The sequence below is a fragment of the Manihot esculenta genome, chromosome 2 (assembly GCF_001659605.2).
Source record: "Manihot esculenta cultivar AM560-2 chromosome 2, M.esculenta_v8, whole genome shotgun sequence".
In the NCBI taxonomy this organism is placed as follows: Eukaryota; Viridiplantae; Streptophyta; class Magnoliopsida; order Malpighiales; family Euphorbiaceae; genus Manihot; species Manihot esculenta.
In genome coordinates, this window is record NC_035162.2 from 14,934,454 (window position 1) to 14,951,596 (window position 17,143).

The 17,143-nt window shown below is 33.8% G+C and overlaps 2 protein-coding genes across 3 annotated transcripts; both read left to right on the top strand.

Annotated features, from left to right (window-relative positions):
* Window positions 1–648: 648 nt before the first annotated feature.
* LOC110608483 (NAC domain-containing protein 17) lies at window positions 649–4,834 on the top strand. 2 transcript variants are annotated; one of them, XM_021747724.2, is made up of 5 exons: window positions 649–1,086; window positions 1,895–2,172; window positions 2,251–2,553; window positions 3,126–3,705; window positions 3,991–4,834. In XM_021747724.2, the coding sequence occupies exons 1-5, from the start codon at window positions 891–893 to the stop codon at window positions 4,371–4,373; spliced, it is 1,740 nt and encodes a 579-aa protein (XP_021603416.1). In that variant the 5' UTR covers window positions 649–890; the 3' UTR covers window positions 4,374–4,834. The 2 variants fall into 2 exon arrangements, with proteins under 2 accessions (XP_021603416.1, XP_021603417.1); XM_021747725.2 differs by having other exon boundaries at window positions 914–1,108.
* Window positions 4,835–6,032: 1,198 nt separating this feature from the next.
* On the top strand, window positions 6,033–16,907 carry LOC110608484 (cleavage stimulating factor 64). Its single transcript, XM_021747726.2, has 10 exons — window positions 6,033–6,564; window positions 6,757–6,835; window positions 7,939–8,113; window positions 10,225–10,258; window positions 10,342–10,586; window positions 10,707–10,784; window positions 11,165–11,200; window positions 11,288–11,800; window positions 13,738–14,073; window positions 16,261–16,907. Exons 1-10 carry the CDS (start codon window positions 6,531–6,533, stop codon window positions 16,399–16,401), a joined length of 1,671 nt encoding a protein of 556 aa, XP_021603418.1. The 5' UTR covers window positions 6,033–6,530; the 3' UTR covers window positions 16,402–16,907.
* Window positions 16,908–17,143: the final 236 nt, after the last annotated feature.

Genomic DNA, 17,143 nt, shown 5'->3' on the forward strand with positions numbered 1-17,143 from the left:
TTTAGAAAGCGTGACTTTGTAGACTTAATTCGAGAGTATTTTATGAGTTTGATATATGCGTAACGCTTTCATTATAAGTTTATTTTATTTAGCTCTATTGCATGGCTACTTATAGTTTGTATTTATTTTCTGATCGAGAATATTATAATAGTGTGACTTAGATATATTTACTCAATATTTTTTAAATTTGGACAGGTTAATTTATTTTGCTTTTGATCTGTTTTATTTTATTTTGATATGATTTTGATTTTATTTATGTGGTTTAATTTAATTTGAACTTGTAAAATGATTTATGTGATGTTTTATTTATAATTTAATGGATCTTATAAAATGTAATATATTCTGTATTTATAAAAATATACTTTTTGATATATAATAAAAAATATTTTTTTTCAAAAAATAACATATAGATATTTATGTAATAAATAATTTATTTTTAATTTTTTTTTACTATTTAATTGATAAAAGTAAAAAAATTTTACCCCAAAACCAAATTTTATGTTGGACGTAGACATACATACAGTATAATCCTACATACAGTACACTCGGCTTAACTAAAACCCCAAAACTTCCAAGAAGCTTCGCCTTATCTCATCATCACCATAGGCCTAAGCCCATCACAGAAAAAACTTTATTTAACCTTCTTATATCTCATTCTTGCGTGCCCAGCAATCCACCGCCAAGAAGGAAAAAGGGCCAAAAAGAAATTGTGTCGGTTAAAATTTTCTTTCCCTTTTCCTCATCTCAAATCTCTGAACCCTCAAAATCTAATCAATCATGTAGCTACCTCTGTTCTTGGCCGAAAAAGGAATTGGAACTCTCTTTTTTGCTCCTGTTTTAAGATTTCCCGTTGTTTAGTTCGGACTGTAGTGACTAGCGAGTGATCAACTATGACGGTGACATCGGCTTCCTGTTTGGATCGTGAAGAAGGGGATGATAAGGTGTGGCCCCCAGGGTTTAGATTCCACCCAACGGATGAGGAGCTGGTTCTTTATTACTTGAAGAGGAAAATGTGTAAGAGACGGCTACAGCTTGATATCATACGCGAGCTTGATGTCTACAAGTGGGATCCTGAGGAGTTACCTGGTAGAGCACTATAATTTTGCAAGTATTGATTTTTGCCCTTTTTCGTGTATGTTGACATGTTTTTTTCCTGTTTGAGCTATATAGCCGTTTCATTTTGTTTTGTTTCGTTTCCTTATTTGGTTTGATTTTGATTTCATCAGATGATAACAGATCTTTTCTCTATGATCTATCTAAAAATTGTTTTTCCTCACAATTTGGGGTATGAATAATCAGAGATTAAGCCCGTTGACTTAAATGATTCTCCATTTTTTTTTAATATTTGATTGGATATTGAGCTCTCCGTGAGTATTTCTCTGGGAAAAAAGAATTGTGTGTTTGCTTTTTTCCAGAGATTTTAGTGCAATAATACAGCTCTTTAGTTGAACTGTGCTATCCTTTCATTTGGGTTCTCGGTGGGTTTGCTTTATCTTTTAAATTGTTGATGGGTTTAAGTGAATTTATGCCCATTCATTTTGTAGAGGTTCTAGTGCAACAACGTGGCTCTTAGTTGAATTGTGCTGTTCATAGCTTGAACCTGATCTCCAAGTCAGAAATGGAGTAACTTCACCGGCTTAAAGTCACCTTCTGACTAACATTACCTTAATATTTGGGTTGAATTAGTGATATTGAGGAAGCAGTTTTGCTTTTCGTGCTGGTTTTGAGATGTTCAGAAATTTGCTTAATTTAGTTGGTTATGTATATTCAATGTAATGATTGGTTTTGATGATCCAATGGATTTTGTTTGCTTCATGTAAGAATTATGGAATTAAATTTGATTTTCAAATGTTTCCAGTAATTATATTTAATTACAAATGAACAATGTTTTCAGGTCAATCCGTATTGAAGACAGGAGATAGGCAATGGTTCTTCTTCAGTCCAAGGGACAGGAAGTATCCTAATGGAGCAAGGTCAAATAGAGCGACTGGACAAGGCTATTGGAAAGCTACAGGAAAGGACCGAACTATCAAGTGCAATTCTCGGAATGTTGGATTGAAGAAGACCCTAGTATTTTATAGAGGCCGGGCTCCTAATGGTGAGAGAACTGACTGGGTGATGCATGAATACACTTTGGATGAAGAGGAACTCAAAAGATGCCTGAATGTGCAGGTTCTCAGCTGAATGTCTTGCTGTGTTTTACTTATTGATTTCACAATCATGCTAATTAAAACTGTTATTACATGGCAGGATTATTATGCACTTTACAAGGTTTACAAGAAAAGTGGACCTGGTCCTAAGAACGGAGAGCAGTATGGAGCGCCATTTAAGGAAGAAGACTGGGCTGATGATGAATATGCAGTTGCAAATAACTCTGATACTCCTGTTAATCAGCCTAATGTAGTTACTCCACCTGTTGATGCCATAAAGGCTATTGTTCAAGTGGAGCAACCATTAAATGGTATTGAGGACTTCATGAAACAAATTGCTGATGAAAATCCATTTGACCAGAACCAAATAAGTGATTGTGATTATACTAGTGAACTACTCCAGGTCAGTTGCATATTGATTTTGTTTTATTGATTTCCTACGTGTTATCCCTGAATTAATTTAAAATGTACTTGCTGTATATTTAGATGTGTGCCTTTATGCTTGTGTGTTAGGTAGTTGGTTACCTGAGTGAGTTTCTAGTTTCAATATAGAATTTGAGTTGTAACTTGGTCATCAAAGATCAATGATAGATCCTCTCTTCCTAAACTCTCTCTCTCTCTCTCTCTCTCTCTGCTTCTTCTTTTTCCTTCTCTATTTCTCCCCCCTTTCCTCTGTTCTTCTAGTGGTTTGTGACTTTATCATAGCATGTGCATCTATTATATAACTGCCATGCAATATCTGATGCAGCACTTTTTTTTTTTCTAAATATGATATATATTCTCATGTCATCTAAGCTATGCAAAAATGGCTGAACTGATTTTGTGTCTGAGTGAGATCACTAATTGTTGAGATAAAATAGCTTCAATAGTGCATCAAGAAAGTCACATTTTACTATTACAGTCTCCTTATTTTACTATATTTTTCTTCTTTGCTTTTGTGATATATATTAGATTGATTTATATGAACTTTCACAGATTGCTGGTGAAGATGAGACCCAAAGTATATTGGTAGATCCATCCCTCAGAGAAGTTATCTTTCCTGAGTCAATCTCTCTGTCACCTGAAACTGTCCAGCGGGACAGCTTGGACTTCAACCAGTCAGCTATCTCTACATTTCAGTCACTTGAGGTACCTGAACCCACATCTGGTCCTCATAGCTCCGAAGGGGCACTGCAGCTTTGTGAAGATAATTTCCTGGAATTGGATGATCTTATTGGTCCAGAACCTACTTTATTGAACAATGAGAAAACTGCTAACAACTTAAGTTTTGATGATTTTGATGGACTGAGTGAGTTTGACTTGTACCATGATGCTGAACTGTTTTTGAATGAAATGGGGCCTGTCAGTCATGTGAATGAAGTTGGTCTCCAGTTGCAGTTCCATTCAATGGCAAATCAGGTTGACTACCAGTTACAGCCACATTCAGCAGTAAATGATGTGGATTACTTGCAGCCGGAAGCATTTGATGCAGCACACCTGTGGGTGGATGATCAGAGAAGCAATGTCCATGTTACTGCAGAAACAACTCATGGGATTCTTTCTCAACCAACTCCAGGTATAAATGAGTTAGAATTTTAGTTTCAATGCATTTTTTCCCATTTTCCACTTGGTACACGTTTTCACTCGGTTTCTGTTTTGGACAAAGTTGCTGTCATGGTAGCCCTTCCATTCAGAGCTCTTGATCAGATGAATGGTCCTCAAGGTGTAAAGCCTATCTGAAAGTGGGACTTTGCGCTGGATTCAAGAGCTCTTCTAGTACAAGTAGTTCCTTTTTATGCTGTTGAAATAGACTATTAGAATTTATGTAGTCTAAAGCTTTCGCCATTTGGGTCATGTTCAGGTGTTGCACATGAATCTTCCAGTATTCCTACTGGAGCTAATGAGAATCAAAGTAGTGGAGAGGATGGTGGTGCTACTGGTTGGTTCTCCTCTGCTTTGTGGACATTTGTGGAATCAATACCTACTACTCCTGCATCAGCTTGCGAGACTCCTTTGGTGAATAAAGCTTTTGAGCGAATGTCGAGCTTCAGCAGGATAAGACTGAATGTCAAAAACAACAATATCAATAATGACAATCTTATCAGCAGCGATCGTGCTGCAAATTCGAATAAAGCTGGTGGAACTAGTAGGGGTTTCCTTATCTTATCTATTCTAGGAGCATTATGTGCCATTTTGTGGGTTTTGTCCGGACCTAGTGTGTTGAAGAGAGCCATCTTCTCCTGAAATCATACTTATGGGAAGTTTGGGAATTAAAAATAGAAGCTAAGCAATTGTTTACTCTCACGGTTCCATTTTTCAAACGTAGATTTTGAAATGTAAAAGAAGAATTTCTCATTAGTAGGTGAGAAGTGCTCCAGACAAGAATTGGAAGGCTACCTATTTCTTTTTATATTTCTAGGCTGATGCAACTGCATACTTGGGGTGGGGGGGGGGGGGGTGGAATCCTTCTTGTACAGTTATCCATGTTTCTATGCCTAACTGGGTGGATCTTAGCTGATTGATTCGGTTCAGGATCTAGTGTTTATGGGTTGTGTACATATAAAAAAGAGTGGGGTGTCAGAGTTTATTAGGGTTTGTTATTATATTATGACTAAAATGATCTTTTTACTGATGATTCCGTTTAGCGAATTTTCTTGATATGATCCTCTTCAGTATAAGTTATAATCAAGATGTTTTTGTGATAATCTACGTATTATGATTTCTCTTGAAGATGCTTTTGTCTTCGCAATTATTGTCTTTTCATTAAATAATGAAAGCCAATAATCATATATTTGTGATAATTTTTCGCTTTTGTAAATTGAAATTAATAATTTATATTTTATTGTTTAATTTTATATGTAAAGTTTTTAATAAAGGCTTTAAGGGTCGGAAAATGATTATATTTTAAATATTTTTTTATTAAAAAATGTTTTATCCACTATTTTTTTTTGAGTGATTTAAATTTCAGAAAATATATTTTTTTTTGGTAAAATAAATGAAGTTTTAATAAGTCAAAAGAAGTTTATACGACTCGTAAGTTGTAAGTATTTACATGACTGATTTATTTATTAAATAAATCAATGGAAAAGTAATTATATTTTATTAAAATTATATTTTAAAATTTATATATATGTTTTATAATAAAGTATTTATTATTTGTGTATTTCATATATATTTATTTATATTAAAATTATTTAGTTAACTTTTGAGATTTTTTTAATTTATTTTAAAATCTTTATTTTTGTTTTTTAATGTAAATTTAGATTTTAAATATTATAAAAGTATTAATAATGATTTTTAATTAATGTGATAAAAATAATTATTATTTATAAAAATAAATAGTTATACTTAATTTAAAAAAATAAAAATCATGAGTAAATTAAATTAATATAAAATTATTATTAATTTATTTAACATAAAAAATTAAATTGAATTTTATTATATTTAAATTAATTTTAAATAAATAAAAAAATTCAATTTTTTTTTTTAAAGAAAATACATACTAAACAAGGCAAAGTGAATTTAGTATAAAACATTAAACTGAGATGCGCAGTTCAATTAATATCGAGGTAAAGTTAAATTGTGGTTTTTATTCTTATTGTGATATTAGCTTAACTTATTGAATTAAAAACTCATTTTAGATTTAATTAAATCTTGCACAAAAGTTTAGAGTGTTAAAATTTTATTACATCAAACTACAACCACAATTAAGTTTCAAATTTTAATTATTAAATTATTTTGATAAAACATTAAAAATTAAATTTTATAAAATATAATGATATTTTAATAATTAATTTTAAAATAAGAATAAATTAGTAAATTTTAGAAAGCTAATGGTAATTTTCGGTTAAGTTATGCCATGGTCCTAAACCTGCGACAATTCTTTGCATAAAACCGGCGGCGTTTTGCTAAGCTCATGTTGGGGGAATTCTGGTCCTCCAAAAAAAATCTCTAACAATTTTCCCCCTTTGTTAATTTCTTTACATGCGAGGATTGAACAGTCAAAGCCCAGAAAAAGGAATTGAAACGAGAATCAATCACAGTAAGTGGACTTTTGGAATCACAGATTTCTTTTCTAGCTAAAATTAACTATAGCGAAGCGAAGCTACCGTTGCCTTCCCGTCCGGCATTCATTCAATCGGGACTGAACGAAGATTCTCCCGTTCTGCTTCTGCCTTCACAGAATAATACACACAGAGAAACTGATTCCAATCGTTCCCTTTCTCTTGCATCCGCCGGAGGAAACCACAATATCCAATCCATAGTCGGAATTTGCGCGTATTCTATGTATTAAAGAAAGACATCCATCAATACGGCACCGTTTTAGTTAGAAGAAGAGTTATGTGGAGAAGGAAGAAGATGAAGCAGCGCTTCACCTTGTGCTTCTCTTGTTAGAATTTCATGGCTTCCGCTTCTCAGCATCGCTGCGTTTTTGGTACGTTTTTTTTTCCCTCTAGCTCTCTTTATTCGCATCGAATCGAAAATATTGTACCTGCGAATTGAATCCCGAACTGATTTCAGGGATTCAAAGTTTGTTTGTTCATTTGTTTTTTGGTTGAAATATTGTGTTTATGCGAACTATTTTTGAAATTTAAGATTTTGGTTTTTGGTTTGGTATTTGGTACAGTTGGCAATATACCATATGACGCTACTGAGGAGCAGCTCATTGATATCTGCAGAGAGGTTGGGCCTGTAGTGTCTTTCAGGTCAGGATTTTTATTTTCAATCTACAATGTCAAATAAAATAGCTATTGTTTCCGAATTGTTTTCTGCTTGCCCTAGAGTTGGTAGCACAATTTAAAGTTTTGCGTTCATTTTTGTTCTGTGGATGATTAATTGCAAATATCTGAAAAGGTTTTATCTTTTCTGGTGGTTTGTACTTCATCATGCAATTCAATTGTTAGGCAACTTAAAATTAGCAGTACCGTTTCACCAAACGCGCAAACCCCACTGGAATTCTCACGTGAAATTATTTATGCCGGATCTACTTTTGGTGGACTTTTTTGTTTTATACAAGTTATTGAGAAGAGGAGGGAGGAGTAAAAGGAATAATTTAATTGTTAAACAAGGATGAGCAACTATTGTTAAGTTAGATGATTGTGCTCGAGCACTGATCAGCATGCTCAAGAATGCCTTGGTAGATGCTTAGAGTGAAAGGATTGGTGACTACTATGTATTGCAACGGCAATATGCAACATCTCAAATGGTTGTACTCAATTCCTGCTCATCAGTTCTCCTAATAGGAGATGGGAATTTTTGCGCAGCTTGTCCACAGATTTGTACTTCCCACACACCTGGAATGTACTTGGTTTCGTATCACCAGGTCTAAAGAAATGTATCAAATGAATCTACTTAGCAAATCCAACATTCTGCTGCACTAGTAAAGTTACTGGGGCTGGATGAGCTATTATTGAAACAGTAGGTGCAGTCAGTGCCTTTAATAAAATTGTTGACTTGGTGAATGTATGTAGGCAATGATAGAAGTTCCCTTCCACTGAGAAAATCTGTGCAGGATCAACAGATCATGAAATAAGGGTCACAATTCAATACAAAGAGGGATAGCTGGGGAGCAGTCTATAGTCCATTATTTAATAGTATTGCGAGTTTTTAAATAGTATTCTTCAAGACGTGTCTGCTAGGGAATGTTATACTCAATACTATAAGAAACACATGGCAATTCAACAAAATCTCTGGCTTTTTATTATCCAGTAGAATGGGTGGTTTGCCTATGAGAAAACTGAACTGTTCGGTATTTTAATTTCTTTTTTATTCCCATGGCAATAGTTTTTTAAATAATTATCTTTTTCAGGTTAGTCATTGATAGAGAAACTGGGAAACCAAAAGGTTATGGGTTCTGTGAATATAAGGATGAAGAGACAGCTCTAAGTGCTCGCCGTAATCTCCAGGGTTATGAGATCAATGGCAGGCAATTACGGGTTGATTTTGCTGAAAATGACAAAAATGCTGACAGAAATCGAGAACAGGTAAAGTTATAAATTTAAGATCTATCCTTCTTGCTTTTTGTGGTTTCAGGAAAAGGTTTAGGGTTTAGCCATTGATCCCTACTTGGAATTAAGTCCGGGTATCAACTAAGCCAACCCCAGCTATTAAGTTTAAGGCCTTGCTAAGGAGCTCTTTTTTTTTTCCCTTTCTTTTTATAGCTTTTTGAATTTTTTCAATTCAAGTTCATTGAGATGTACCTGATTATTTTGATATTGAAGGTTGAATTATATTTGAAGTTGGCTTGCAGCATAAAACATCAACTAATGCTATGACCCATTGCACTACCTGAGTTGTAGGCACTCATTTACCATAGAGGTATCCTAGAGATGCACAATAGCAATGATAATACTACCTTGGTTGGATATTATTCGATCCATTTGCCTTAGTTAAATTTTTTGTTGCTTCAATATTTTAAGCTGGAGCTTTTATTTTTGCGGGGACAATATAGTTACTATTACTATTCCTCAATATGACAACTCTGTTTGATGCATATACATACTTTGGCTTTTGAATGGTGTAAAAATATGGATAGATGCTTTAACTGGTTTAAATCTGTTACTAGATTTTGAGCAATGTCCTTAATGATGGATGTTGTATTTCTCTAGTTTATTTTAGCCCTTGGCACAAGTAGCACAATAAAAAGTATGCTGCCACTTCCCACTGCTGCTTTTTTTATTTGCTTGAAATTGTGTTTCTGCTGTTAGCTAAGTAGGAGTTATTTGTGGTCTTTATTCTTTCAAGGATAAAGCATTCCTTTGCATTTGTTGCTTGTAATATTTTCACAAAGATATTATCTTGATCTATGGGAACAATTATTTTAAAGGGGGCACCAGTGTCTACTGAAATACAGATTGAGGTCCTAACAGAGCACTGATTATCTGGGTAGTGATTGCTTGCAGTTACAGGTGGTTGAGATGCATCTTTATGTATTGAATTTGATTTTTTTGCAACATAGGTTTCTTTTTTTTTTTTTTTTGGGGGGGGGGGGGGGGTTGGCAAGTCATTGCTTCCCCTTTACATGATATGGAAATAGATTTGCTGTAATCAATGCACAATTATGCTAAAGATGTTTTTGAAATTCTGCTCTCTTGGAAAAGTTAACAATAATGAGTTGGAGGCCTGTGCAAGTTTGAAATAATGTATTCAAAAATTTTTTGAAAGCATTCGTGCTAGTTTTAATCAACAATGAACTTTTCAGATTCATTAAAATTAGTATAAAATTTTAACAAATGAATTATGAAGTAATATTTTCCTTCTGCTATCAAATCTTAATGTACTTTGTGGAAGAAACTAAAATTTGGGATGCGTAGTGCCATCTTGGTCATGAATAATAGATGCACCAGTGGAGGCTGCAGATATATCATGATTATCTAGAATAAATTGCAATATAATAATATATGACGAAGTAATTAAGCCACACCACAGCAGATCCCTCAAGTGCTTAAGACTTTGACATTGAACCTTGAAAAGTAAGTAGGTATAGGCCCGCTAGCTTTGCCGGTGATCTTAAGGGTAGTGTAGACTTGTCTGGAGTTATGCTGGAGGGAGGTTGATGTCTGTTAAATTTGGATCAGGCCTAACTCATCCTAAAAGCTAGCTCAAGGGGGAGGAGGAGTGCCTATGGCCCATATAAGGGGCACATTACCCCTTTTCACAACCGATGTGGAATTCAACACACCCCCTCACGCCCAGAATTTTACTGGTGCGTGACATATTTATAGGAGGCCCAATATCGGATGGGGAAGCTTTGATATCATGTTAAATTTGGGTCAGCCCTAACTCACCCCAAAAGCTAGTTCAAGGGGGAGGAGTGCCTATGGCCCGTATAAGGGGCACGTTACCCCTTTCCACAACTGACGTGGGATCCAACAATGTCAAAAGCTGGTTTAAAGGAAGAATAAGCAAGCAGTATTTGTGAAACTAGTATTCCTCAAAAGCGTTGGTGACACTTGGATTATTGTAGCTACGCTGCTACAGACTTGTTAAATCCCTTATCTGTTTAATCTATCATGCTTGGAGTAATTGTGGTTGTTCAAATGCCAGTTTTATTGTAGGGTCAAAATACTAATGGTAAGGATTACATTTACTGCAGGGTCGTGGGGGGCCTGGACTAGCTGCAACTGCTGGTTAGTATCTTTGTATTCCAAATTTCATATGCTGAGTTATCCTTTCACATAAATAAGTAATATATCCAATTTGTACATCACAGACCCTCAGAAACAAGTAGGGGGTCCAGCAATCCTTGGGGAATCCGCTCAGCATCAGCCGATTGGTCTCCATATAGCTATAACTGCTGCAACTGTCATGGCAGGAACTTTAGGTGGTACTCAGACTGGCATGCAGTCAAATCAAAATGGTTTACAGAGTCAGTCAGCATTAGCCAGTGATCCCTTAACTCTTCATTTGGCCAGAATGTCTAGGAGTCAATTGAATGATATCATGTCAGAGCTGAAGGTATGGATTTAAGTAAAACACACAATTGATCTGTTTTCCTTAATTGCATCTATTGGTTATATGTTTTCTTTTTTTCTTTTTTCTTTTTTTTTTTTTTTCTTTTGTATCTGTTCTGCTTAGGTAATGGCCTCACAAAACAGGGAGCAAGCTCGCCAGCTATTGCTTGCGAGACCACAGCTGCCAAAAGCTCTTTTTCAGGTACTCATTCATTACTGGCTGTTCCTAATAAGCTTAGAGGTCCCATTATTATGCATATTTCTTTCCAGAACTGTGTATTAACTAAAACGCAGTACAGTTAGCCTAGTCCTTGAAGCCATTTAAACTGGCTAATTTATTTTTTATTGGAAATTAAGGGATGTTCTCTGTTCTATATTTAATTGCAGTAGAAGATTGCAGTCATTGGTCCAATCTCCTCTTCAGGAATCAGGAGTGATATTGCATTGAGTTTATTTATGCATGCAATTATTTTTCAACAACTTGATATGCTTATAATTCTGATATTATTTATTGCTTTTGTAATTTATTGTGATGAATATATACTGTTTGGTTTGATGAACCTTTGTCTAACATTTTTACAGGCACAAATAATGTTAGGAATGGTGACACCACAAGTGGTTTGTTTCAATAACCCAAACAATAATTTAATTTGGTCGTCACTTCTTAGCAGTTGTGCTTCTAAGATATGCTTTTGGATTATGCAGTTGCAGATGCCAAATATTCGGCAGCCTCCAGGTCAACCTGCTCTCCATACCTTACAAGATACTCAACAGGGTAAACAGTCATCAATCCAAACTCTTCCTGGGTTACCTCCACTTGCACAGAGGTCACAATCTGGCTTGGTGTCCAAAATGCAAGAAGGCCAATTCTCTGTTTTGCCGCAAAATTCTTTGCTTCAAAACCAATTTTCCGCACCTCCACAGCCCATGCAGCCTCGAACTCAGATTCCACAACATGCAAATAGCAATGTTCCTCAACAATCCTCATTACCAGGCCAGTCTGGAGTCCCACCACTTCTGCCTATACACTCTATTAGAACACAAACTCAGGTGGCGAATTCCTCATCTTTGAACAAACAAATACCACCTTCGTTGCTACAACACTCGGGACAACGGGTTGGAACTGCAAATTTTGGACATACCTCTCAGATGGTCCTTCCAAGTGCATCAATACAATCATCTGTTGCATCTCATCCTTCTGCAGATGATGCATTCCAGGTACGGAAATTTGCTAGCACCTCATTTTATCCAGCTTAGGAAGAAGAATCAGATGTGTATACGTTGGTAGGAAGTAACACCCCGCTTCTCTCTCTCTGAGTCTTGTTTTCTATGATGAAAGATCCTGGTTGCACCCCAACCTTGGATTAAGAAGGGATGAAAGAAAGAAGATATATAAGTTATAGGGTAATTTTCACCTAAAATCACTCAACTTTCAGTGTATTTTCATTTTGGTCACTCAACTTTAATTTATTTTTTAAAACTCCTCAAATTTTTATTAAGTTTTCATTAAACTCTTTTTTACCTGTAATTGCAAGTTTCCAGTTTAATCTCTTCCATTGTTTTCTCTCTATCAACAACAAAAAAAAAAAATTATATATTTTCTCTTCTCTTCGTTTCTCCCTCCTAAAAATACACAATTTCATTTTACAGTGTATAAAAAAATAAATAAATTTAGAGTTACCGAAAATTATTACTGCTTCCCATAACAAAAGAGCAAAAAAATTGAAGATAGTCAGAATAATTTCTTGTTTTGTTCTTGAACCAATATTCCTTATGCATTAATTAATAAAAAAAGCTAAAAATAACATCACATTTCTGATAATCATCGCTTATTACATTTTTTTAATAAAGTCAAAGGAATATATATAATATATAGGTTCTATTTTATTCTATTTTTTTTATAATTTATTATTTTAAAGTATTTTGAAATGTTAAATATTAAAGTCTTATTCCATAAAAATAGAATAATAATTATCTAAAATTAATTTTGTTATAAATATGTATAAAATTATGTAAATAACTATTTGAAAAAATTATTCATTAATCTTTAAAATAAAATGATAATTAATAAATAATTTATTTTTAATAAAATTTTATTGTTATTTTAAATATAAAAATATTATATATTTAAAATAGATTAATAAATAATATGCACAATACAGTTGCTTAAATGCTAAAACTTCATCTATAAAATTATCTAAATTAATATTTAAAAATTATTCATTAATATTAAAATAAAATTGTATCTAATTAATATTTTTATTATTAATAATTTTTTTAGTGTGATTCAAAAATAAAATATAAAAATATTAATTAAATTATTGAAATAAAATAATAAATAATCAATAAGTTGTGCGAGTACATACATAAACAAGAGAAGTAAAATGAAAGAGGGAAGAGAGAGTATAAAAATGGAAAATAGATGATGAGAAAGAGAAAAATATTTTCTTTTATTTATTTTAACCTGGAAACTTGTAATAGTAGGTAAAAAGGGGTTTAATGAAAGTAAAACAAAGTTTGAGGAGTTTTAATAAAGAAATTAAAGTTGAGTGACCAAATTGCAAATACACTAAAAGTTGAGTGACTTTGGATGAAAATTGCCCATAAGTTATACTGAATGGCTCATTCCAATTCTTTTTTACTTCAATATTTTAAATATGTGGAGGTATTCTTGAATTTGGAAATGATCATTTTTTATTTTCACAATAAGAAAAGTAAGGTCATTCTCACTTTGTATATTTCTTTTGTTTATGGGCAGCAACTGAATGCTTTTTTAACTAGTGAAAATTTTCTATTCATGTGTTAGACAAACATTTGCACTATATTTGGGAGGGGGGAATGGAAGAAAAATTAAGGGGAAAGGTATTATTGTACATTGTTTGGGATAATGAATAGAAAATAGACAAAGAAAATGTAAAGAAATTTTATGCCATAAATCAATCTCTCAAGAGGAAGTGAGGTGAAAATGATGGTAATTCTCATTTGCTTATTAAAGAGTTTGCATGTGGAAAAATGAATCCTCCTCCATTAACAAACAGGTAATTTTTGAATTATGATTAGTATCAAAATGATAGATATGAACGAATGTGAAAATCTGTTTTTAAATTTTGGTCACTATTACTCCTATTGATATCTAATGTACTTTACAATAACAGCCTGGCCCCCCAAAATCATCAGGCATTCCAGATGCAACTGGAGCTGGTGTTGATAGATCTGTTCATGCTCCTGACGATACAGCTCCGGTCCACAGAAGTAATGCATTTTTAAACATGCAAAGAAATGTTGTTAATGATTCTAAAGAACCAATTACTCGCCCTTCAAAGCTGGTAAAATTGAATGATGGAAGGAGCATGTCTAGCGTATCAGGGACTTTGGGTGTGTCTAATGCCATTGTATCAGGACCTTCCCAAGCATTGGCAGTCAGTTCAGTTCCTGCAAATCCACCTTCTAAGCCAGAAGAGTTGCATCATTCTGAGGAACAAGTTCCTCAGGTAATACTACAATCCTTTCCTTTTGCTTTTCAGTATTCGTTGACCTTTTGAATCTCCCAAATAGCAAATGGTCTTCTTCTATGTTTTTCTGATGCACTATTCTGGTGATGCCCATGAATTTCTCAGTGGTGCATACACGTATATTCGGATGTTCTGATTCTTAAATGTTGATTGGAAGTTCTTCTTTGGGCTTGTGTCAAAAAGCTTGAAGTTTTAGGCCTTCTCATTGCCACTGCATTTCATTTTATAAATTGTGGTCATGTAGACATGAGCTTAAGATAATTGGTTCTTCTGTTCAGGTGAGACAAAATCCTTGAAAAATGAGAGAGAGAAGAAAAAAAGGAAGACAAACCTGTTGCAACATTAACCTAACTAATTGGTTCAAAACATGATTTAGGCTGAGAAAGTTCTTAGCCATTTTCCTCCCTCCCCATGTTGATGAAGTGAAAATTTTGTGGCACTCAGAATTCAGAAACCAAAAACAGAAAAAGGAAAATCACTTTTTATGCAGATAGCTTGGATTGAATTTTGGAATTGAAATAAATGAATGATTTATCTGTTCTAATAAGTCTAGCAACATATTTAGGTGTTATATTGAAAGGAAAGAAGGAAGTAATGGTAGGAAAGGAAAAGAATTGTGCAGGAGGCTCGCAACAAGTGCAGCTTTTAGTTAATTCCTGATGGAAGCTTCTCAAGGATCTTCCTAGCCAATACTGTGTTCCTTGTCGTAGCACTAACTTCACCAACACTATTATTTCCCAATGCAATTGCTGCATACTGTATTGCCGTCCTGAAATAGATACTCTCTCTATATACATTTATGCTTTATATCTTTTATTTGGCAATCACATGGTATATTTTTGTGTTCAGACTTGGAATTTAGCTAGATAGATGGTAATAGTGATGCAGCACCAGAAAAGTAAAAAGGCAAAACAATGAACAAATTCTTTGGACTAATTCTTAATGTATTATTAGCAAGTAGTTATTGTAATCCAAAGCTACTGAATAATAGACATTATTCATTAGCTCTATTTATAGAGCTTATAACCTTTATCAAATAAGGATTAGCATTAATTGGGAATATTAATAAGATGATAAACTTCCTAAACAATTAAAATACTTTCCTAAATAATGATAACAATTGTAATCATACTAATAGAATTCCTAGATACTAGAAAGACAACTTCCTAATTTTACGTGGAATATAATTCCCAAGTTTCCTAGTATCATTCTTGTTCCAATAATGCATTAAGCAGCGCTGAAATTTGTACTTTTTTTTCTCTCAATATAATTTACTGAGTTTAGGCACAGAGAAGTGGTGTAGCAAAGGGATCATGATTAGGAGACTAGGACTGTTCAACATTTATTACTTTGGTTTTATTGAGAAACATGTTATTCCTAGTAGCAATTTTTAAATAAACGCTAGAATGAATTCTCTTTAGTCTTTAGCTATAGAAAGTAATTTTTTACAATGAATTTCTCTTGTCAAAATATAATTTTGAAAAAAGTTCAGATAAATCACTGTTGAATGCATTCGTAAACCTTTCTTGTTTTGAAATTCTTTTTATGCACATTTGGCTATGGACAATAGCAATCTTGTCCTAAAAAGCAGTAAGTTGTAAAGCTCTTTGCTGCAAAAATAATTACTATAGCTATCATAATTGCAGCAAGTGCAATTACATGGGTTGAACTCCTGAAAGGTGTCCTATCTTAAATATTGAGATCAGAGCAGATTCAGATTATCTCTTCTAAAAGGAACACCCTTCTAGTGACGGTAGAAGATTTTTATGCATTATGTTCTTATTGGAGGGTCTGCATGCTTGGTTTGGTTGGATTGCGAAAATTTTGTCTAATTAATGTGAAATATTTTGGTGCTTTGGAGGTAAATCTTTCTTATCCTGAGTTCCTGACTATTTATAATTGAAGTGCAAATGAAGCCTGTCGAGTAGTTTGAGTCCTGCATCTCCACAGAATAGAGGATTACCTGCTGTACCGAGTTATGGCTTCTAGTATATTGTATGTCTATAAGCATTCTATGCCTCTCAATCTGGAGGAATAATAGTAATTTTACTTGCGGTGTTTTTGTGCTTTTTGCAATGTATATTAATATGGTTTACCCAAAATGAAAATGCTTTTGTGGTTCCACTGATGCAAAAGCTAAAAGTGCTTTGTCTTGCTCACTTGCAGCTTCCACCAGATGTGGAGTCTGCGTTACTTCAGCAAGTGCTGAACCTCACACCAGAGCAGTTGAATTCACTGCCACCAGAACAGCGACAACAAGTTATTCAGCTCCAACAAGCACTTCGGCGAGACCAACAGTCATCATAGCAAGCATGACAGGGGGTCACACGGTAACTCTCTGACCATTTATTGCTTGACATTGCAGGATCCTTCCTAGTTGGAAGAAAATTGCCTGCCATTGATTCATCTAATATTCTACTCATGTAAAATGGCAGTTCACGTAATATCCAGTTCTGGATGTGAAATGCACAAGCATTATATCATCCTTGTAACATTAATTAGCTTGTGATAATCATATGTGAAAGAATAATTTATTAGAAAAGGAAAAGAAATTTTTGTAAACCTTATTTATCAGCGGCAGGAGTTTCAAATTTTGTTTTTATAACCTTCTTGTCTATCTTGAACATTTTCTCACTTCCAAGGAGTGGCTTTGCCAACTGGTGTCCTAGCTTAGCTTCACTTTGTAGTATTTTGCTAATGAGTAGAACTTCTCTAGTTGCTACTTTGATTTATAATCTCTATTTGTGCTGCCTGACTTCTGTTTTGTAATTTTTTATGTTTCATAAAGAAATATTTTCATGTTTATCTGATTACTGCTTGTTTTCTCTTTGATTGTGTTAAATGGGTTTAACAAAAATAAATAAATAAATAAATAATAATAATAATAAAAAAGCCATCTTAAACCAGGGACCAGAATGGACAAGATTGTTTGATAACGTGGGAGTTCCTGAATTGATGACTACCAAGAATGTAATGTATCCCCGTAACCCAACCTGAATCTTTTTATGGTATTTTGGCCACCTAGATTTTAGTGACTTTTGTGAAGGCT